The 24,520-nt window shown below is 39.1% G+C and overlaps 1 protein-coding gene across 14 annotated transcripts in view; it reads left to right on the top strand.

Annotated features, from left to right (window-relative positions):
* The first annotated feature begins 2,307 nt into the window (after positions 1-2,307).
* CCDC88A (coiled-coil domain containing 88A) overlaps positions 2,308-24,520 on the top strand; it is an 83,238-nt gene continuing 61,025 nt past the window's right edge. For 6 of the 14 annotated variants that reach the window (XM_035565535.1, XM_035565538.2, XM_050709880.1 and 3 more), the window contains exons 1-4: positions 2,308-2,373; positions 2,770-3,148; positions 3,247-3,347; positions 22,526-22,634. In XM_035565535.1, coding sequence (XP_035421428.1) covers positions 3,086-3,148; positions 3,247-3,347; positions 22,526-22,634 — 273 coding nt within the window. In that variant the 5' untranslated portion in view covers positions 2,308-2,373; positions 2,770-3,085. Of the gene's footprint in view, positions 2,563-2,769; positions 3,149-3,246; positions 3,348-22,525; positions 22,635-24,520 lie in introns of all 14 variants that reach the window. The other 8 variants (XM_035565536.2, XM_035565539.2, XM_050709883.1 and 5 more) reach the window with 5 other exon arrangements.

Genomic DNA, 24,520 nt, shown 5'->3' on the forward strand with positions numbered 1-24,520 from the left:
CTGAAGTGGAACCATGATTTCTAAATATTGTCTACATTAATACTGATCAAGACTCCTAACAGTTAGGGTAAAGATGGAAGCTGTTCACATTCAACTTGGGCTCAGAAAACTCAAAAGGAAAAAAAAAATCTCAATTCAAGTGTGGTCTGGAAAAAAAAAAAAAGGCAAACAAACACAGGTTCAGCACCAGCTTCCTGTCCTGTGACAAATAGTCTCACCTCTCTTAGACGGTTGCATTTTAAATAACCAGCTTGCATCATGGCAGATGAGCTCCAGCAAATAAGTGAGCTGGTCCAGGAGAGCTGCAACTGGTCAGGCCCGGCTAGGCCAGTATGCATGATCCATGTCCCTGCTGGTACTCACAGCTAGGTGCATAGGTGATGAACAGTAACTAAAGGCAACCAAAGAACTCCTAGCTTGTCCGGTTTCTTGTAGTTATTACCATATAGTAATAGTATAATACAGTAAAATATAGATACTCGTTTTGGCAATTCACTCTGATTGCAGTATACACCTGAAAATGAGGTAAATAATCTTACATTTAGTAAATCTTTACATTTGACAAAACATAAGCTGCAGAAACTATGAAGCTCCTCCACACGCTTTTAGTGCTGTTAGTCTAAAAGGAGGAAAAAATGATAAGGATCAGGACTGTTTCTGGGAACCTTTTATTAATTTTTTTCTTGTGTTAATTTCAGGTTCTTATGAGGAAGTGGCAATCACCTGAGACAAACCAGCTTACAAAATATTTCATAAAAACATTACACAATATTTATCCAAATAGAATAGTCTGAAGGAACAGTGACCAACAGAAATGCTGAGAATGCACACAAACTGGATTGTGTGGATGCAAGTAAAAAAAAAAAACTAAAACTGTTTAATCAAATCTTTATCTCAATATGATGCTAACTCAGTATAAAATATTTTTCAGGAATTCATTAACGAGCTGGTGTTATTTGCATGTGACTATTATATTGGCTATCAACTTATTCTAGCCAGTCTTTAATTCCTAGCAACTACTTAACACCAAAATCATTATTGCCTATTTAGAGCCCACAAGAAACGAACTGATGGGCCAGGGAAGTTCCATAGTATTGCACGCACAGTTGCATATTAGGGACTGTTGCCAGATACAGGGAACCTAGCAGTTCGTTATTCAAGCTTTTATAAAAATGCTTTTGTAGTTGTCTTTAAGGGCTAGTAGTTTATTGACAGTTATTTCACCCATGGATCACCAGGTTATTATTCTGGTCCAAGACCACAGATTTTTCCTTGCACTCTTACTTTTGTTTTACAGGAGGACTATAACGTTCACTCCAAAGATCTTGTTTTGGGGGGGGGAGGGGGAAAAGACCTGATTATTGTTTAGAATATGTAAATCATTCAACTCCATTATTTTAAAAAATCACCCCTGGAACAGAAATTACATACTAATATTTCAAGGTCCATATTTTTTCTAATTTTACTTAAACTTCCTCCTCAGTTTCATCTATGGGGAAAAGGTCACGAAGGGGATTTTCTCTAATCTTGGACAATTAGGACAAATACTACCTCCAGTATTTGGGTCAGAAAACCTAATCTGCTGCTATTGCTGTGATGTTTTTAAAAGACTTAATTTCAGCACCTGACTGCATTGCTTTGTGCACTTTAGTGTGTGTGTGTAAAACTAAAGGTATTTGGAAAAATATTACATGGAAGAGAAACTGGATTTAGTTTAAGAATTTGAGATGCTTTGTCAATAATCTGCATAATCTATCATGCAGATACGGCCCCGTGCGTTAATGCAACGTTTGAGGTTTGAAACGCACAAGTGGCAGGAGCTCGCTTGAGGACAATAGCCTAGCCAAACAAATTGCCTGTCATCCTTCGCTTTCCTGTTACCAGGTCGCCCCACTCCCTGCGCTAAGGCCCTTCAGAAAGCGGGATTTTGTGCTAGCGTGGGTGTGTCTGGGTTTCACCTCTGAGAGAGAAAGCCTCGCCGCCCCTCACCGTGTGGCGGGGCTGCGGAGGGAGCGCCTCAGCCCCCGTTTTCCCCCTCAAAGCCCTCAACGACTCCCCTTTTACTTCCCCTCCTATGCCCCTTCCCCATTCTCCGCCCGACCCATTATTTCCTCACGGACACCTTTTTCCCAGAGGAGCCCTGGGGCTGCTCCCGCAGCTCTCCTCCTGCTCCCTGTGGCTCCCCCGTCAGCCGCCCCCCGCCCTGAGCCGAGGCGGCGCAGCTGTTGGGCCCGCTCGCGCCCCTCCGCAACGGCCGTGAGCGCGCGCCGGGCACGAGCCCCGCTGCGGCGGCTCCCCCGCGGCCCCGCCCCGCGCCGAGTAGGGGGGGGAAGAGGAAGAGAGCGCGCTGGCGGAGGGATCGGCGGCCGCCTGGTGCGGAGGGATCCGTGGGCTGCAGCCGATCGGCGGGCATTGGGGAGGGGGCGGTGCTGCGGCTCTGGGCCGGCTGAGGCGAGGTGGACGTTAGCGGGGGGCGCGGACGGGGGGACGGGGGAAGGGCGAGGTGGCGGGTGCCCGTCCCGCCGCCGGCCCCGCGGCGCAATTTGGTGGAAGAGGGAAGGGGTCAGAGAAGGGAAGGGGTCGGAAAAGGGATGGGGTTAGAGAGGGGAGGGGGTCGGGGAAGGGAAGGGGGGCAGGGGGCGGCTCGGCGGGGCGGGGGGCTCAGGGGTTTGGGGGGCGCGCACAGCCCCGCTGCAGCCTCGCTCTGAGGAGCTGTTGCCGCTCAAGCTGATTTTTTCCTTCCTTCCCCTTTTTTTTTGTCTGATGCAGAATCCCGGTAGCCAGGCAGCCTCCCTCCTTTCTTCCCTGCCTGCCTCCCGCCTCCCCGACACGCAGAGGGGAGAGGCACCGATAGCAGGGCTGAGATCCGCGTAGATGGGCGGCCAAACCCGTTGTTTTTTCGAAAGAGGAAGATAAACCCCAGCTGCCAGAGCATCGACTTTTTTGTTGGTGTTGCGTTGCTTTGTGAAAATGGGGCTCGCTTACTCCAGCTAAATCCTCCCAGCGCCTTAGAGTTGCTACAGCGAAGGACTTCTCGTTTTTTGCGGCAGAGGAGCTACGTTGATGTTAGCCTCTCTTCTGTAAAATGGAGAACGAAATATTCACACCCCTTTTGGAGCAGTTCATGTCTAGCCCTCTTGTCACCTGGGTGAGCATTAATCTTTCTCTCGCACGTTATTCATTTATTTGCTAATCGTTTGAGAATAAGGTGGAGTTGGTGTCATGGTGATGGTGGTTATATTTTAGGTTAAGACGTTTGGACCGTTAGCTGGAAGAAATGGGACCAACCTGGAGGAATATGTGGCGCTAGTGGATGGCGTGTTCCTGAGTGAAGTCATGCTGCAAATGTAAGTGTGTGCAGCTTGGGCGTTGGGCTTAGTTTTTGCTGTTGTCTTGTTTCTCGTGTGTGTTTTGCTTTCTTATGAAAGCTGCTTCTTCCTTCAATAATGATGTTAGAAAATAACTTCTTTCTTTTATACTTTACATAGTCATGTGGTCAGTTACAAGGAGACTTCAGAGCACAATAAACACTCATCTGCTCACAGTACAGTCTAATGTCAAAGTGATGTATTTCCAGGATGTAAAGTGCAATACAGGCTGAATCGTGATATCTAGAACTTACTGGAAAATTGGATCCTTTTAAATAGTTTCTCAGATTTCCTCTGAGAAGCGTAAAGGTTCATTCTACTGGAAGTCATGATCATAAGATTTTAATAAATCTGCTTGGCTAATAAAATTCTAATGTATATCTTAGTTTGTGACATACAACTTTCATGCAATAAATAATGTTGTTTACTAAGCAAATGGATTGTCCTTTAACTCTTTCTGCTTTACTCATCACAGTTCAAAATTTGAGTAGGTAGCAGTTGCGCAGTAAAGCTGAAACTTTGATTGAGAGTGTAGAATGTGTTCTTACTGTGAACCACAGAAGAAACATCTTACATAGTTTTTTAAATTGTCTATTGAACACTGCTAAAGAAAATCCATATAAGTATGATGGGGTAAAATAATCCAGATCAGGAAGTGCATAGTTTGCTGTTCAGAAGGCACAGAGATCAAAAAGTTCCAGTCAGAGAAACACTGGAATACACAACCATGTGTTGTGATTATAGGTTTTTTTTTTTTTTTTTTTTTGTTAATCATAGTAGTGGGCGATATTCCAGTCAAAAGTATAATGCTAGACTGTAACGCTTTTGTGAAGTGTATGGTGATATCATCATAAAAATGCTAATAGTGGATTTTTTTTTTTTTTTATGTTTTAAGTCTTTAAAGAGAAATACATCTTTTGCTTGCATAGGTATGAAAAAATGCAGGCTTATGGGTGACTAGATAGATACAACCGTGCATGAGCAGCTTGTGGTGACAGCTGTTCATCAAAACACTGCTCATTGATGGGCATCCTTTTACTCCAGTTACAGTTTTTACTCATATTAAGTACTTTAAAAGCTTTTGCTGGTGATATTCAGATTGTATAATTAATCTGTGTAAAAAAATTCAACTCAACTACATATAATTTTGAGTTCTCATTCTTTTGAAAGCAGTGTTTTCTTTGTCACCTACTTCTGTGCAGCTAAAATTCCAAGTACTGACTTCTATGATAACTGAAAACATGGTGGTGGAATCAAACTTTCAGAAAAAAAAATCTTGGAACTGGATTGTATTTCCAGTACATTATAATTAAGAATTGTAAGTGATGCATTCACTGAAGCATTCTGTTTTTATGCTACAAGTTATTTTTTTCTTGGATTATATATAAATTAAGTAGCTTGTAAATTATGACCGTGCGTTGAGCTTGCAGAGCTTCTGGTCAGTAAAGACATATGAGAGCTGAAAGCTGAAGGCAAATTTAGTACTGGGACAAGGTGATTTTGAAGAACATAATCTTGAAATTAAGCTTTCTCAGCAATTTTTTACCATGTTAAGAATGTATAATCTGGTTCATATATATGTGGTATTATATGTATGTAAAATGGAAAGCTGTAGAGAGGAAACATTCCCACACTTGAGGCACTCTGCATTGAATTTGGTTTTGTGCATCTTTGACAACACACTCTGATGACTGTAGTTTACTTGGGAGGAGTTGTGTGTCTGTGTGTTTTTGGTTGTTGTTGTTTACACAGGAGAAATGTAAATCTAAAATAGTTCTGTAATTAGAACCGTTACAAACTGCCTTAAATTAGGGATGCATGTAAAAGGACTGTTGAACAAACAAAATTCATTTTATAAACATGTAACTACACTGGAAGGTGCATTTTAAAATGTATTGTTGGAGGGTGTTGAAATGTGTTGTAGTTGATTTCTACGTAGAACTGAAGCTTCTAGAACTGTGTTTGTATTTTAGGGGGGTTGTTTGTTTTGGTTTGGTTTGCCAGGATTGAAAGAGGAAAAAGTGTGTCATGTTTTGCAGACACATTCTGTCTCTGGTGAAGTCACAGTGGAAACCTGTGTTAACTTCCAGTCCCATTCACTTTGAAGATACACATATTAAAAATGTATCTTCGTTTGCAAAAACACTTGAAAGATGCAGCTTCAACTAATCATTAATATTGCAAATTTTCAGTATTTTCTGTTTTATTAGTATTTCCCTTTTTTCTTTCAGTCTTAACCAACATATGTTGAAGAAATGTGGCAGAAAATGTATCATGTGACTTCAAAAGCAAAATATTTTTCTTCAGTTTTTTTTTTTTTAAGGTTTCAATGACTTACTTCACATTAGAACAAGAGATCCGTAGTTAGGAGCTATGGCACACATTGACATTCTGAAGGAATGAAGTGTTGTTCTTGCAGAAGTCACCAGGAGTGCCACGTGTAGAAATAAATATGTGGAAGTTGCTTTTTACGAGCGTTGTGTTGTATGGTACTTATTATTTCTGTTAGTTTTGAGATACATGAGGATGCTAATGTTTTGATATGAGGATAACAGCTAGTGAGCATCTGTCAGGAAGAACTTATGTTGTGTTGCTGTTGTAGGTTGGTTCCTATGCTTGGAAAGCCATTGCAGCATTAGATGCTTTAAAGGGAGTTAAAAGCATGAACAAGTGGAGGCCATTAGGAGTGTTGTGGTCCCGCTGTCCTTATACTTGAATACGTATTTTATTTCTGCCAAATATTGGAAAAAGCAAAAGTTGTGTCATGGAACTTTGAGTGTTAATGTTGTATTAGGTATGTTTTTTAAAATCAAAACAGTGATTTCATTACTTAGAGAGGATTTTTTATTCTGTTTAAAAAGAGTTAATCATGCCTTCCATCAGCTACAAGTGACAGTTTGTTAGTATGGCATTTATTTTCCTTGTGCTTGTCTAGACCAAATTTATTTTCAACAATTGTAATGGTTCAGACCAAGGAAATAGATGCCAGTGCTGGAGTGGTTGCAGGGTAGTGGTACTGAGATAGTTGATTCTTTAAATCAGGATTAACTTTATTAGTACATAATACATTGGAAAGGGGAAAACTAACTTTGTACGTTCCCTGTATGTTTTTTGTTGTTGACTTTTTGGATGTTTTAGCATACATGAAAATTGCAGATTCCTTTTGGTGTCTGATTAGGTCTGAAGAGCTCTTCCTTTACTGGTGGTGCTACAAGGCATGTGCTTTTCTTTGTTTGTTTTCTGTTTTTTGTTCTTTTTTTTTTTTTAATTAAGGGTAGTTCCAATCTTTGAATATTAGCTCCTAACTTGAGAGAATGTCTCTCATTTCCTGTTCAAATTTAAGTCGAGTCCTTCAGAAGTGTTCAGTTACCTACCTTCTGCTAGGATCAGTCAGTATCCGATACATGAATAGAAATCCATCTGTCTTTCTAAATCCGAGCCTTCGTTCTTGTATTCTTTGATACAGAAAGGAGTTACGCTTTTTGGGAAGAAATCAGGAGCCAGATCACTGTAATGGGGTCTGACATAGCAGAGAAATGAAGGAGCACACCAAGAGTGCTTTATGCCTTTACTATACTTCTATATCAAAATGCTTCTAATATTACAAAATACCCAGGTACTTGAATAATGTTTGTTGTGTATGCTACTAAAACCAGTATAGTTCCACAAATTAGTCACCTGTTGCATGTCTGGGTGCAATCGCAGTAAAATAATACTTAGTTGTCCTGGAGATGCTTTCCCAGAACCTGACTAACAAGGTCTTATTTTTTTGGTCTTAATACTATTCTCTTTACATATATGCTCCTCTGATCCAAGAAGATGAAGCTGTTCTTAAAAAAAATCTCATTTTCTGAGTATTCTTTGTTTTCATTTCTGATAGGTCTTGTTCTCTGATAGTTGTTAACTGAGTTCCAATAGGATTGTGTGAGAAATGCATGAGTTTTATGAAAGTCTTGTACAAACTGTGGTTCCCAAACTGACAAGGGTCTTACTAGTTCCTTTGAATAAAAGTACACAGCTGCAAGTAATTAGAGGATTGGGACTTTTATTACATTTAGCACCACAATTAATATTTGGTTATGTAGTGAAGACTTGGAAGTGTGCTTTAGTTTCAATGGCTTTATTTTACTGTACTTTGTATTGGTGGAAATGGATGTTTCAAAGCAACTATTGGACAACTACCATATGCAGAATGGGTAATGTGTAGAACCAAACTCTGGATCTGAGTTGATTTGATTCACTGCCTGGAGAACCTGTCTGCTTTCTTCTCCATGTTCAATTCATAGCTGTCTCGATTGGATATATATATTCATTGATACTACCTATATTAGTCATTGCATCAAAAAATGCTGAAAACTACATCAAAGGATGAAGTGTTTTATTTTTCTCCTGTTTTCCTCCATTTTACTGTTCAGCCCCTGTTTTTCAGTGACTGGATCCCCATGCAGGCTTTCCACACCCATCGAATTTTCCAGGTGGACTGACAGTTTTCTTCCACTGCTCTGGTGGTGTGTGCCTTGAATGTGTAGACTGCTTCATTGACTCCTTTTCTGAGCTCTCAGTCTTTAGTTGTGTATTTTTTTTTTCCTAACAGTTGAGCTTGCCAGCCCATAGCTCTGGCTTGCCTATATCTTTTGCTGAGAACTGGCCTCCATCTCTAGTGCTTCAGCCAGCTGCCTGGCTCTGTGAAAGAGTGCAGGAACGTGCACTTCAAGCCAATTAACTCTTTCTTGTGAAGACCAAAGAGGAAGAGGCAGCTTCAGCAGGCTCTGACTGGGCAGGGAGGTGGAAAAACGTTTTAGGGAAAATTAAATTGGTGAGTTTGGCAGCAAAAATACAAGCATACGATATTTTAGAGTTAAATACTAGGAAGTCTGTACCGTTCTTGCTTTCTTGAAGTGAATGGGTTTGATTCACGTTTTGAGACTTGCTCTGTCAGGCTTCCACAGATGCAGATAGATGTCACTGGCAATTGAGAGAGCTTTTGCTCTTGAAAGTGGCTCTTGGTAGGCTTAGAAGTAGGGCTCAAAATATTTCGTAAGGAAATCAGGATTTATAACACTCAGGGCTTTTGTAAAGAAGCAAATTTACTAAATGCTCTGACAGAATGTACACCGTGGTTAAGATTGTTGGAATTGAAGCCTTTAGATTACTGAAAAATGGAAGGTTTTTGTAGTGTAATGATGGTTAATTTTAGACTTGAATACCTGCCAGCAGTGAGCTTTGAATTGTGCGAATGAAGTGAACGTGGGCTGATACCTGGGCTTCTGTGGTGCCTGGGCTTTTGATAGGTAAAGGGGAGAAAAAGTATGGATCGGATTTGGAATGCTTTAAGTGTTTGACCTTTGATAGTGTCTCTGTTTTACAGGTTCTTAATTTGTTTGTATCCTTTTCCACAGTTCATGTCCACTTTCCTTCATCCTGTCTCCTCCAATTTATTTTTGTGCAGTGGTTTGCTCTTGTTACTTGCAGTATTTTGAAGATTAGGAAGCAATTGGTCTAATCTTCGTCTGCACGTGTGTTTCTGCTTCTCTGCTCCCTTCCTCATGGGTTGTCTTCAGTGCTGTTCTTTGATTATGGTTCCTTACTTCTTTTTGTGTTGGACTTCTTACCCCATCCTTAGCCTCGCCAGTAGCTGAGGCCGGGGGATAAAAGCTGAGTCTGTCCATGTGTTTTGTAAATAGCATTCTCACTTGAAACATCTAGGATCAGAATAACTTGTTTCAGCATTGAAAATGTTCTGGCAGTGAAACACTATGGCTTTCCAGTTGTACTTTCAGAGTACTTTTCATTTCACTCACGTTCTTCATGCTGTTTCAAAGCACTGTACAAAAATAATGTTACTAAGTTAGTAAGAGCTTTCTGGGTGTATATTTTATCTCATTTATTGCCTGGAAAGGTAAGTAAGAGTATACTGACACACTGTCTCCTTATGTAACGTAGTTCAGTTAAAGCTGTTTTGTGAAGGCTTCGGGGCAGAGATGCCGAGCGAGCTAACGGAGGAGGTGCAGGCACGGAGCGCAGTGTGGCACTGCTGGATAGAACTGTCCTTGCACGAGGCAAAGTTGGCTTTAGCTCAAAGTCACAGGATCATGCAGAGAATTGCGTTTGTGCCAGAGGAAGGCATCTTCATGTTCTCACTGGCAGCAGTGCTGCATGTATTTCAGTGGTTCTGGGTTGTTGGCCAGGTGGCTTATGAAGGCATTGTTCACCTGTAGCAGCAGCCAACACCGGGCTGTGTGAACTTCCAGCTGTAGCTGCCTGAAGTATTTCTGGTTGCTGGGCTGACTTTGCTTTTTACCTCTTCTTTGCTGCCACTGTTGTTGCTCCCTGTGTTGTAAGGAAAGGCAATACACAGCTTGTTTTGCTCTAGTTTTTTGTACCAGAAAGTTCAGTTTGCCCAGGTTGCCACGACACATTGAGCTGCCCTACGGTGTTGCTGCATGTGATGGTAGTATAGCAGCAATAAATCCCAAAGTTTTAGGTTAGCTAGAAGTGTCTTACCTGGGCTGATCAGCTGCTGTCTTTCCCTGGCAAGGCTACGTTGCTTCTGGTTCCATGGCTTGTTTGGGATCTGTGCACCGCAAGCCCTTGAGGAGTATCTCTGTGCTCTGATCTTTCTTCTGAAAACTAATCTAGCTAACTGACAAATTGGTTGCTAAATCAAGCACATCCTAATCCTATGCTAAATTTGAGAAGCTTACTTCTAGACTTTCCTCATTTGTTTCTTCTCTTAGGAAGAGTTTTTTTTAGCTTTGTGTTCTTTCATATGTTCCTCTTACATTTTGTTTCCTGCTCTTTTTTTCCTAAACTAAGTACAAGTTTTTTGCCTGCTCTGTCTTTCATACTGTACCACTTTTCCCTATGTAGTAATTATTTAGGGATCAAGACATTTTTTAAAATGCTGCTTTGTTAGAGCACATGACTTCAGTGGTCAGAGATTATTCAGTAATAGCTATGTGGAAGCCTCTGTTTGTTTGTTTTAAAGAGTCCTATATTTATACCTTAAGATGCTGCAAAGAGGCATGGCCTGAATTTGCATGCCGCTTAGGCAGTTGTTACTAAGCAGTGTTTACAAAATGCTCCCCCTTTGTTTCATTGGCGTAATTGGTGTTAAGGCATTGAATGGAAAGCAAGGCTACTGCTTGACCTAAACTCTGTTAGTCTGCTTTCCCATTGGCTCTGAAGAAAAAGCAGAAATTTTCTGATGTATTTCTGGATTGGGAAATAGCAAGGGATGAACCCATAAGCAGCTTGTATTGTTTCTTGCTCTTCACTGAATCTCTGAATCTGTGTTGTGCATTTGGATGTGCTCAAAAATGTGCTTCCTTTTCTATAGTACTGGGGGACAGAGTCCACTTAGGTTTCTTACAGAATCTTATTGTATTTTAAGCTGCAGGGAGAAATTTGCTCTAGTTTTTGTTTGTGCGGTATCTTTGTTTTTCTTAAGTGAACCCTTAAGCAAAAAATGTCTGGTGTAATTTCCTGGTAGCTTGGGAAGATACTTGCTGTATATTTAGAGTATTGTGTGTGCCAGATAAAAATAAAATACACATGCTAGCTGATGTGTGATAAAAATGTAGACAAATGTTATACTTAGTGCTGATTTGCTTCTTAGCAAGGATATTAATATTCATATGTTAAGATGAAAAGAATGCACCTCTTTTACAGGCCCTTATATGTATGCTGAACTTGTAGATTTGGGTGGTTAACATGGGTAAGGTCCTTGGTGTACCGCTCTATTTGTATCTAAATTGGTAGGGGGGTTGTACATTTATTGATGTGCACAGAAAATTTGCAGCACGTTTCAGTTAGCTGAAGCAATGAGATTGCTGACATGGACAAAATCTTTATAGCAAATGTAACTTATTTCTTTGGAAATCCCCTTATATCCAAGAGCCTTGTGTACAAATTCATCTCGGAATGTTCTGTACAAAGGGCTCAGGTGTATCAGTTGTCAGCCTGAAAGTCTGTGGGAAGAGGTGAAGATCTTGTATTGCTTGGAAATAGTCATTCCATATTTTTTTGAGAGGAGAATAGGAGAAAACAAATTTCCTATGTTCCAATTTCTTTGGCAGAATGTGGAATCGCACTTTGTTCTTTTTTACTTAAATCTGGATAATCTAGATGCATACATTGGTTGATTTTAGTAGGGTAAACATTTAATCCAAAGTTTTGCAGAAGATTTGGGCCAAGATTCTTCTTCAGGATAGGTATGTTTGGATGTTAATCCAAAATAGAGTTGTTTATGCCAGGTAAAGGTCTACATTCTTCACAGATATATATTTAATTGTTAATACTTTACTTATGAAAGGTTTATTATACTTTGTAATAATAAAGGGAATTCTAGAACCAAGTCATGTTGTTATAAGTGAAAGTATTAAACTGAATTTTGTGTGGCACTATTTTTACAATTTACAAGCTTTTTAGTCACTGAGACTGCAGTATTCAGGTAGCTTTGATGTCAGCTCACTAGACTGATCTCCCATAAGCATTTCTTGCGTTTGTTAAATACTCAGGGTGCTGAGATGTTTGCCTATGGTCAGACTAATTTGAATTTGAAGTACTGAATAATTGTTTTTGAGAATTTATAGCTTCAGCAAAATTCAAAGTAAAATGAGCATTTTTCTAAGTCTTCCAAAGGAGAAATTACTGTTGATAATGATGTTGTTATCAAATAAAGCAAGGTATATACTACTGTGGTGTTGGAAGTTGGTTAGGGTAGAAGAGAAAAGCTACTATATACAAATTTAATACACATAAATCTCCTAAGAGTTTTTTTAGCTCAGATAAAGAAGAAAAGGATAAGTGTGTATTGCTTATGAATCCTACCTAAGTTATTTTCTCTTACAGTAATATTTTAAATTGTAGAAAGTCTGTTAGGTCCACAAAGATCCTTTGCTACAAGCACGAAGTGTTTTTTGCTTTCCTTTCCAAGGTAGGTTGTAAAAATATTTTCTCACTTTAATGTCCTCTGACGATTGGTATCAAGTCATGCTGCATCTTGTGATCCAGATCTGTGAGCGCATGCTTATGCACAGCTAATCTTGATGCTCTCATTGGGTTATTGTGGGTGTGAACATTGGCAGTGTTTTAATGGTCAGTTACGTTGAGATTTTAATCACAAAGTCAAATAGTTTGGTTATTCTGTTCATTTGTATCAGATTGAACAGATCTTAAAGTTTGAACTCATTTGAGAGGAAGTAAAAATTGTTGACCTGTAGAGGGCAAAAAATACACACTGCTCAAAAGCAGAAGGCAAGACTTGACTCTTCATTATTCTCAGATATTTGTTTCACAGGTGTGTCCATCTTCATCCTTGCTGCTTCTTAGAGGTCTGTCAGCTCTTGCTGCCTGTGCTGCCTTTTTGGTTTAGTTTAGTTTGGAAAGTAGTTCGGTGCAAGTACTAGAGCAGTCTAGTAAAACCATAGTCACATTGTTTTTTGTAAGATGAAGCTAGGGAAAAGTTGTATGGTTTACTACTTTTTCAAACAATATTTGCTTATGTTCCTGTTCTGAATCCCAGGCGTTTGATAAAGCATTTAGCTCAGTATTTGTCAGTGGCTCGTAAGCAGTAGTTTTCAGCTGCGGCTTGCATGTGTGTGAAGGACAGTGAACTAACTTCTAAAGATCATGGAAAAGAAAAACTGTTGTCATTATGATATAAGCTGCTCTAGAGGATTTGACAGCTCTTGTATTTCAGAAAAAGTGTCTGCAAATGTAGGTGGAAACGTGAGTGTTACTCTGTTTGCATAGGAACATATTTTTAGCTTTAGGTAGCTTTTTGCCATTTTTTTTTTTAACGTTTCTCCCAGATTTGTTTGTTTCTTGTAGACTGGTGGGCAGTCAGCAATGGGAAGGTAAATGGTGAGTTGTTGGCAAACTGCTTTGGCAGGAATTTGGAGGTAGAGACAGACCTGTGGATTTTCTGTTCCTTTCTTAAGGTAACCTCTGACCGTGAGGCCTGTGGTTGTTGGCTGTCTTGTTCTCACCTGATTGCTCAAAGAATGTTTTGTCTGTCAAGTTTTTTCTATTTAATACCTAGGAGTGCTTCTTTTATGTGACAATATTAAGTCTTCTGGGATGCTCTGAACTGTGGAGATTTTCCTTTCCATCAGTGCAATGTTTTAACGTGGAGGAAGCCAGCTTACCTTTTGCTGGCTGAGGAGCACAGGCAGGCGGGTAGGTCCCAATCTGCTCTGTGGTGCCATTGATTACTGTGGGGTGCTCACCATGCTAATTGGGTGCAGTGAGTAGTGATGCACTGTTCTGTATTGTTGGCTGAAAGCTGCTTTTTTTCTGTTTTTTAAACATAGTACCTTTCAGTGTGGTAAGAAAAGGGTATATCTTAATGGTCAAGTTGAAACAACAGTACTAAAGTTGTTTTGTACTCTGTGATGATAAAGACAGCTGTTGCTCTGTAAGCTAAGAAATGATTTGGGGGAGATGTTAATTCAGCTATGCGAGTGTGTGCTTAGTAAGTGAAAGGTGAACTGTTTTATTTCCTCTCTTTTTCACCTCCACCTTGATCACCCACATGCCTTTCTTATTAATGAAAAGGGCAAGGATACAAAAAACAATGTTTTACATAAGACTTGCATAAATCCACTTGCTTTCTTTTTTTTTTCCATGAGTGGCTTTTTCAAGCACTCCAAATAGGAGAACAGACATTGATTGAGTGGGAGTCTACTAAATATTTTTTTCCGCAAAAGCTTGACTTTTGTCACTGAGTTGAAGAATGTTAACTAATGTAAATATCTTTTATACTCATCCCCAGGTACACAGTGATACTGCTTTGGCTTAAGGTTTGTTTTTCTTACCTGTTCCTTCAGTAAACGACCAAAATATTACAGAGGGCTAGCCATCCTTTCTTCCTCTGAGTTTAACTTGCTGTGTAACTGAGTAGATGCCCTCTTTCCCCATCTTATCTTAGTGTCTTTAGCTGTTCTTCTGGTCTTAACTGTTTCTCGATGAAGACTGAAGACAGTTCAGAATGATATCACATTGTCTTGATGTGACATTGTCTTAATGAAGACAGTATGGAGTGACTGTTGCCACAGAAGTGTGGTGCATCTTCTATTGACTTGTAAACCTGGCAATATCCAGATGCGAGGGGATGCCTCTTCATGCAAATAAAACCGCTACTCACGGCTCCTCTGCTGTGAGCACCAGCCAGAGCATAGGCACCGTGCAGCTACCTGCGAGTATTCAGAGCCTGGTTGGGTGCTGCAGAGCGAAGGCTGCAGGCAGGGAAGCTGGCCACCTAGGCTCAATACTTCCTGTGTATGTTCTTGGCAGAATTGTTCCCCGTGATCCCCCCCACCAGCCAACTGATTTGTTGTAGACCGCTTGGTTGTGTTTTTTGAAGTAAGCAAGCATAGGGGCTTCAGCCTCCTAATAGTTTATGGTGTTGGACATGTGCCTAGGAAATGGGGTTTGTGCAAGGGCCAAAAGGCTTTTGATGTTAGACCTACGTCATAAAACTCAAGTTAGCATGAGGCAAAAAAGCTTTGACACAGCTGTTGAATTTTTTGGCGTGTATGGTCAGACTTTGCTAAGTGCAGAGTTAGCAAAGCATCCTTAAACTGAGATACGCGCCTTATTTTGTGGTAAAGGGTATCTCAGCATTTGTAATGATCTTTAGATGTTGGAGCAGGTGTTCTGGGAGCTGTATGAAAATGTGACTGTGCACTGATTGCTTCTTGAGAAGTGTTGTCTGAAGGTAGAAATGCAGGTGCTTTACAAGAGGTGGGTTGTCATAAATGCCCGCTAGAAAGGCAAAGGAGAGTGGTTAGTATAAATCACAACATGTGCTCACCTATTGCAAATTAGGACATAAGTGCACAAAGATCCAGTGCCTAAACAGGATTCAAAAGTGGACACCTGAGCAACTCCAGAGTGTATGTACCCTGGCTCTTCAGCCAGTTGCACTGTGGCTTTCCGGTTGTCGTAGTCACATCTGCACTGTCACTAGTATCAATACATTGCAGCCTCAGCACATGCATGACTTCCATAATGCTCTCCAACAGGTAGGAAGATATTATTTATTTTTATCTATTTTTCAAGTAAGAGGGTGTCTGAGTTATAGCACAGGCTGAGGCATGAATTACTATTCGGTGAAATACTCTGTATCAACCATGTTTGTTTGTTATTTCCATGAATATAGAAATCCTGCTGAACATGTGTCAGAGCTATAGAAAAGGAATTAGTTTTTTTTTTTTCTTAATCTTTTAGTTAGGCTTAGCCTGGAAATTCTCTTTAGCAGCAAAAATTGATCATACTGGTGGATGCAGGAGAAGTTTGAAGTATGCCATCTTGTACCAATGTTTCTAGAAGGTGCCTGGTCAAACATTTCAGATACCGACTGAATAATGTGCTTCTGAATCTGCCCCATTCTTTGGTACTGTGGCTGTTGTGGACCGACTGTTTGACTATAACCATTTTAAAGACTGGTCAGACTGTACATTGAAGGCCAGCGCTCCTTTTGTTCTATGCAGAGGTGTTTCTGATAACTTCATCACCTTGTACTGATTTGTCTGGTGCTGCTTATAACAAATTTGAGATTATCAATTATTCTCCAGTGAAGGCCTAGGTTTTACTTTAACTTTCACCATAAAAGGTCACTGCTGGACGAAATTCCTTTGTAAAACGCTGTACATGTTTATTATTTTCTTGCTGATAGCAGTCCTGCTTTATTATTTGAAAGCTATCCAAAACAATATATCAATAATTACGGAAATATTTGGCACAGAGCAAAAGCAAGCCTCATTATCCTAACTAAAGGGACTTTGCCAACAATATAACTTTATTAGGCAAGCAACATTTATGTGTAAAAGTGAATACTGGGCTACTTTCTGTACCCTGGAACTTGGATAGAGTAGCAGTCAATATTTACTACCCTTCGATCTGTACACTTGTGTAGAATATTTTCCAAAGTGCTTGTTTCAGCGTTTCGCTGTATGTAACAAATATATTCAATGATATATTTAAAGTTAGGGTCCATTATAATACTAGACATAATGATTAAGTACTGTCAAGGAACAGATGGCAAGAGAGGACACAACTGGTTTGCAGTCTGCATAGATTTAAGCACGAAGCCATTAAGCTATCACGTTCCCATTTCTGATAGATTTTGGTCAATGAAAAATTAAAGACACATAATCCCTGATTATACGAGGTCTCAATCTGTAATTCATGGCACTGGTAATGCTTCAAAATCACCGAAGTTTTCTCTGTATTCAGTGGTTTCCAACTGATGTGATACTGGGATAGATGCTCTTGTCTGTTTTTACTGCTATTGAAATTAATGTATCTTGTCATAAGTAGGTTGCTCTTAAATGTAAAATTGCTTAAGGGTATCTTTTACTGCTCTGCTTCCTATTGACTTCTAGACAGATTTGCCCTATTTTGCTAGGCTATTTGCCACTGAAGCAGTTCAGTATCTCCACCTAATAAAAGGAGCAATTCAGAGTTCCAGGCATGTCTTGCCTTAAAAATATGTACAGTGTAACTAGCACAGTAGCCACAAGAATCTTACGTTCTTAAAAACAAACAAACAAACAAAAAAACAAGTTTTTTAAAACTATCTTTTACAAAGGTCAATTTTAGAACTGATTTATTTTCAAAATTACGTCCTTGCATATTGTTGTATTCCCAGCAGCATGTCTTATCATATTTCAGTGGTATTGGACCAAATGTATTCTAATAAGCACAATTATTCAGTATTAATAAAGATTTAGTTGTTATAGTTTTTTCTTTAGTAATAGCAATTATTTAACACTGATATAATTAACTTACTGAAATTGTAATAAATTAGTTGCAACAAGCTGTAAACAGATTTGAAAATGGATGCTTTTGAAAGCAATGCAAATTCAGAGATTTATGTTTAGAATTTTATCTCTCTGAAAAAATATTTGTACGTTCTATTACTATTTCTCATTAGTTATTTCAAAATGCTAGTAGGAACATTACGTATCTATTTCTGGCTTGTAGCAATCTGACAAAGAACCATTATACCAGCAATATATAATGGAAAACATAACAGCTAATATCATGCTATGTTACTTCTGCTTTGAGAGGAAAAAGTTAAGGAGTTAGTACTTTAAGTGCCTTTCTGAGAAGATGGACTGTATTGACTAAATTAAGATTATCTAAAATGCTGTTGTGTGGATCAGGGAGACTACTGAGTTTTAAAGTTGGAGGCTTTGAGAGAATGAGTCCTGGTTATCAGTGTTGGGAAGGGAGTTGGGTTTGATTTTTAAATAATGGAGTTCATGCTGAAGGACCTCATCACAGTTCTTTTAGTAATGGTGTTCAGTGCAAAAAGTGAACTGTCAAGCCTATTCTTGGCTCTTTAATATATTTTGAAGTCCAAAATTGACAGTTCAAGCAGAATCTGAAAGATGAAAGTCAGTGATTGAAAGTGAGGGAACATGGGTAAATTTAAATGCTGAAGGATTCTCTTCTTACTAAGCAGCCTCTGACTTAAATGTCTAAGTTTCAACGTGTAGGTCATTTTAGTAGCGTATTAATAGTAGCCTATTAATATTTCTGTGTTAATGAAGTATAATAATTTAATTACTTGTCTTTCTAACTATACTATGTAACTGCAATACAGAGGCGAAGTCCCATTTTGACTGTAAGGTGATGAGGACAGGATTTTATTCCAAGTAGAGTTCGAAACAACCTTTTCCAAGTAGCAGTCATACATATTAGTCATTGCTAGCATTTATTGAGTGAGAGTGTCAAAGAACACTTACCTCTGTTGTTTGAAGAATAATGGCCTAATGTGACAATCTTTACAAAACAGTAAAGCAACCAAAGAAATACACTTTGAAACTTCTGCTAGCTAAGTGAGTTGTTGAGGCTATGCGTTTAATTTGAAATGATTGGCAGAGATTAATAGTGGTAGTATTTCAGTGTATTTAAGTAACATAATTTTACCCATCCTCAAAAGCAAGGGATTGATCTTTAGAGCTACTGAAAATGTTCTTTTTACCATAACGTGTTTGAGAGTTTTGCTTAAAAATGTTAAAGAAACCTTGGGTTTGGGGGATTCTGTTGGGACTGGGGCCACAATATTTTGAGAAAACGGAAGATTATTTAAGTAAACTTGTTCGTTGCACCAGGTTGTCCTGAGGTTGACATTTGGACTTTAATTGTTGGTTGTATCCACCAGCAGAGGATCACATACTTGAGCTGTGAATTTTCTCCAGCAGTAAAGATACAAGTCCAGAGCACGTGTGGCCCAAGTTTCCCCAGAAAAAATAAAAACAACCTCTCAGTAAACTGTTTCTTGCGATTCATGTCCTACCCCAGAAAGACCACTCCACACACACCCTGAGTTATGTGCTCTCCATTTTAAGAAACAGGAATGAAACATTTTGACCCCAAATGGTACACCTTTTATCAAAAAAGCCAGTAATTTCTGTAAAATGTAAGGCATGTGTCAGCCATTGAGTTGGTCTTGACAGCTGAAGATGTGAATCACATCAGAGAGAGGGAGAGAGGTATATGGGGTAATTTGGTGGAAATAAAGGAATGTCACATTGCTTTCAGCAGTAGTGTGTGTGAGTTAACTCAAAAAACGTTTGACATATACCAGCGTTAATGCTGACACAAGACTAATGCCACAGAATTTCTGATTATCTTTGTTCATGTTTAATTTGTCAGAGTTGATCCATACGCTGTTGGATTTTCAAGGATCAAGATGGAAACGATGAAAGATAGGAATGATTTCTTGTAGTACTGCTGTCGAGGTGTCAGCTACGGTATTCTAATAATGCTCCAGTTCCATTAGTGTCTGATAGGGCATCACGTGAGAGATGTGAGTTCCTTGTTTCTGTACTGTGAGGAGAAATGCTGGTATTCAGGAGCAAGGTACAGGTATAACAACGCTCTGTAATTCCTGATCTTGCCTATGTTATGACTTCTGGTTTCAAAAATGTATTTTCTTATCATCCAATAAAGCACAAAGCACGTGTGCCATATCTTTGGTGTATTCAAATCCCGGTAGTGAAATATTTTACAATAAAACATGAAGATAGCAGTGTTGACACAGGCGTGGAACTAAGAGCTTGTATCCTAAGAAATCTTGGGCTCTAATTGCTCATGTTTTTCCTACTCCACACAGATATCTTTGCTGATTGTTTTAAGACAAATGACTTATTTGTCTTAAAAGTGTGTAAAGATTAATGTTTGAATAACATCATACTGGCAGTACTATGCAAATACTAAATTTTTAGCTCTTACAAGATCTGCCTAGAGTTTCTAGTACACCTTTTGAAATGACAAAATCTATAGCCTGAGGTTTTATGTCATGTATGATTTGAATTCGTGCAGTTGCACGCTATTTTTATGTTGGTACTAAAATAACAACTATTAAGATATTCAGGAAACTTTAGTGCCCTTTGTTTTGGATGCTGTAAATAGGAGATTCAGATAAAGATGTACAGCTGTAGAAATGCAGATGAAGATGATGGGAAAGCCTGTAGATAATCCGATAGTCATTAAGATTAAAGCCCCAAATCGGCCTTTTGGAGGTATCAATGCAGAAGTAGGAGACTTCAGTTGATTTCTGTATGCCATCAGGTCAGCAGGATTTATCCTGGATTTTCTTTTCTGATTTTAACAAATCTGAATGAATTCAGTTTAGAAAGGATTTCAGCTCTGCACATCCACAAAGCATAATCATTTTTAGATCGTTTAGTTTTTTTACAGCTACAGGTTGACTCAATTAATAAATCCAATGTGACATCTTAGCATAGTTGTGGATAATATATTCTGTAGCATACTTTAATTGTTTATAGCCTTTTATGGAATGTGATGATGAGCATTTACGAATGAAGCAATTACCCCTGTAAAAATCTGTGTCCTAATTTTTGTAGATTCCTATTTGTATATACAAGAAAGTAAATGCTATGCAGACTGCTGTTGTTTTTAAGAATGATTGTGTTGGAGGTGCATTTTTAAATGTGATCCAGCTCCTCTTTGCAGCAGTGTTTTAATGTTATTTCCATTCATGCTCACAAATCAGGAAGTTTTGGTAGCAATAAACCGAAGAAACAGCAAATATATATACTTTAAATATTATAAACGGCTAAAAAAAAAAAAAAAAAAAAAAAACCCAAAACATTAAAAGGCAAATAAGGTAACTTAAATTTATATGAAAAATATGTAAATTTTGCCTGTAGACGTATTAGTACAAAGAACACATGAAACTACCAATTGAAGTGGTCAGCTGCATTAAAATAAATCATGATACTATCATCTTCAGGGCAGTAGGGGGAATAGCCCTTTTTGAGGGGTTGTTTATACTTACATACTACAGTTGAATTGAGTATCTGTATGGATCCCGTGTGTATCGATGATCTTACAGGCTTAGTCTTTTAGACATGTAGTTCCTTTAAATAAACTACACATCTGTTCTGTATGATGCATAGTCTCTCTTTCTGGTGTACTCTGCACGGCCTTCGGTTTGCATCAGCAGAACCTGGCTTTTAGGCTACAGGTCCTAGGTGTCCTGCCAGGATGATTCACGCAGACCTGTAACCTGCTGTGTTCCATCTCCAAAAGAGCTCTTCAGGACTGCTCTGTGTGAAGGATACACACGTCAGTAGGCACTTCCTGTTTCCCAAATACAGACATACCTGTCTCTGGCAATACAGGACACCCAAGGAATGGAGGGCAGGCCTGTGATGAGCACCCTTTGCTGCTCAGAACCCGGGTGATCACCTGTGAAAACATACAGAGACCTTCCCTGAAGTGTAACTGTAGAAATTGAAGCATGAGCTCTACTATGCATAGGATAACTACCTCACTTGTATTTAAAAAATCTTTAAATTTTTCATTAGTATTCGGTTTTGTTCACTACATTATTCAGATAATTTGTTTTATTGCAAGTTACTCCTCTTTCTGCATTTGATTCCTGAATATAACCCTTCGCCTGTATACATTATTGAATTTTGTTAAATTGCTGTCAGACCACTTTTGCATTTCATCGGGATCATGCTCAATTGTCGTAGTGTTCTTTGAAGGTTTTTGGTTTTTTGTTTCTCCCTGTTTTTGCCGATAGCAGTTCTGGTATTCCATTGTCTAAGTCATTAATGACAACGCTGAATAAAACCAGACCCAGCAGACACACGCCCTTGCGGGTGCCTCCGGTTTGACAATGAGAAGTTAGTAGTTTCTTGTTCGAGTGCAGTGTTCTAGCTAACTGCACGTTCATCTTGCAATAATGTCATTAAACAATGCAATGATATCATTAAATATCGTAAGTTGCGTTGTGCAACTGTATTGAGTGAGTATCTTTGTGAAAGTTAAGAAACTTCACGTTGGCCATTTCCTAGCAATTCTCTAAGCCTTTTACAGGGTGTTGTGGGGGAGTTGCACTGGTTCTGCATTGTTTTCCTTGACAAATCACAATGACTGTTTGTTACACTCTCTTGTATGTGCTTAACAACATGGTAGGTTGTGAGGTGTTGAAAAAGGGTGACTCGTTTGCATTTCCGAAGATCCTCACAACTTTTTGAAAGAAAAAGGGATCAATTTCCTATCTGAAACAGAGAGAAACCAGTGTATTTCATATATTTTATATTCCTCATTTTTGAAAAAGTTAAAACTTAATTCTGATTTTGTGCCTTGTGATAGTAAAATAGCATCATAAAGTTTGTTAGTGTGTAGACATTCATTAATGTAGCCAGTCTAAATTCTGCTATTCATAATTTTCTGCATCATCAATAATGATTACTGATGTCTGTAATGTGTGCTGGAATATTTACATTACAGCTGTGTTCTGCTTTCTGTATTCGTCAGGGATGGGACTGCTTGTAGAGAAGTGCAAAGCTGTGTCTGTCTGGACAAAAAAAAAAATCTTATACATTCTCTTGTAACTGTGATGGGTGCTCCCAATTACACATTACATTATTAGCCTGAACACGTTAGGGTACTAACCTGACTCGTTTCAGAACATACATTTCAGAACAAACGTTGACTCTGCAGTCACTTCCACTATTCCTTCCTAACTTGTATGGACAAAATGGCACGATAACTAAAACAAGAAGTTATGCTCGCACATTAACTATCTCATTTGTTAAATAGAGAGGTTTAAAGATTAATTTTCAGTGTGTTTAATTTTTTATTATTATTTTTTTTTGCAGTAATCCAAAATCTGCTAATCAGAGGATAAATAAAAAAGTCAACAACGATACATCACTAAGGATTCAGAATTTGTCTATTTTGGTGAAGCAAATAAAAACTTACTATCAGGTCAGTAATTGTTTCTTCTAATACCTTTTGCTTATAGTTGTTTCTAAGTATACTTTTTGCAGTTACACCTTTTAAGGTAATAAAAGTAATGTTTTGAAACACCCCCAATGATTTGTTGGTTTGATCTCCTTTGATCTGCTTCTAACAGTGCATCATGGCAGAGCCTGTACTTCCTCATGTGTGCACACATACTGTGTGTTCTTAAAAACTCCACTGTACAGTGAGAATTCCCAGCTGACGTTTCCTGCAGTGGCCAGCCACTGGGCATTTTCTACTTCACATCATTCTTTTCTTGGCAGCTACTGCATGTGTGTATAAATGCTGCTGGCTTGTACTCATAGGCTTGTCCATTTCCTAATGGTGGTCATTTTCAAACACATCTTAGTGTTTCGCCTAACAGGTGCAACAGAAAATACAATGGTGACAAGAATGATCTTTATTTGAAAACAAAGCATTCCTTGTGCTTCTTTGGCCTTACATTATCAGTCAGTCCTAGTGCAGCAGTATAATGCACAACTGCTTCCGTTTTGGTAATTTATCTTTGCATGATTCAGGATTTTTAATGTTGCTTCAAACCTTTGTGTTAAAAATAATTTACGTTATTTTTTTTTATGAAAAGGCATTCTTATTCAATAATGTCAAATTCAGTCATGATGCCTTTAATGGTTCAAGTTCTCCTGTGTAAGTGTAAGCTATATAGAACTGCATGCACTTTTTCCCCCTTTCCCTCCCTATTTTCTCAGGTTCCTAGTCCTGGGAGGTGCCCCTTCACACAGTGCAAATGAGGGAACTTACAAATATCACAGGTCTGGCATTTTAGAAGGAGTAAAGGCATTTAGTAGTCAAACTGGAACATTTCTTCAAATTTATATTTGCTTTTCAGGTGAATTGATGCTCACTCATATATGCCTGTGTGACGCAGGTAGCTTTATGCATTGTTGTTGGTTGGTTTGGAGAGAAAAAAGGTGGCCTGTAGTTATATAGCCATTGATCATTTGTATTCATCTGTTTCTTGGTATGATGCTGTAGCATTAAGAGATTGTAGAGGCCTGTTAGCCACTTCTTGCGGCAGGATCCTGGGGCACTAGTCAGTCTGTTCTGTGATCAAACATCACACATGGGAACATGGCTGCTTGGAGCAGTCTGCCTGTCCTGCTGCCTTCTTTCTGGCCATTCTTCATTTTGAGATCTTTGCTGGGTTCCATGGAAGCATGGCATTCGTGTTTCTCAGTCCCTACAAGTCTGGTTCTCAGGAAGGATACTTACTGCCCAAGTCTTTGCCTCTTACCGTAGGACAGGATTGTCCTGCGATTAGGATTGTACTAGCAGATTAGTTTTGAGAAGTCTTTGTTTGCCAGTTGATTAAAGAAGGGGAAACTGGGCAAGGTGGGGCAACAAGAAAGATAGCAAGAAGTATGCCACTCCAGCTGCAACACTAAAAAAAAAAAAAAAAAACCAACAAAACAAACAAACCTTGCTAGTCCAGCTGTGAGCAGTCTAGTCAGGATTTCATTCCTGCAGAGGTTGCCTGTCATGATCTCATACAGCAGCTTCCTTGATTAGAGTCCTGAGTAGGCAAGGGAGAGGGAGTTACCCATGCAGAGATCAATAGCTCGCAAGACAAATCATGTCTGATCTTCTCATAGGTTTTCTCAGAATTGGTACACTGGGCTGGGTGTTGTTGCAGGAGCTAAAAACATGGGGAAGGTGTTCCCGTATAACTTCCTGCATTTCAAGTAGCTGAATTTGGTGTTAGATGTGTTCTCACCATCATTGTTCTGTTATTTAGTCGGGAAAACAGACAAGGATCTCTTTATAGTCGGTGACTGCTCTGTTTTGGGATCTGCTAGATTCTTCCCTGCCTGGACTGCTGTGCTGTGTGCCCC

Source organism: Cygnus atratus, chromosome 3, assembly GCF_013377495.2.
Source record: "Cygnus atratus isolate AKBS03 ecotype Queensland, Australia chromosome 3, CAtr_DNAZoo_HiC_assembly, whole genome shotgun sequence".
In the NCBI taxonomy this organism is placed as follows: domain Eukaryota; kingdom Metazoa; phylum Chordata; class Aves; order Anseriformes; family Anatidae; genus Cygnus; species Cygnus atratus.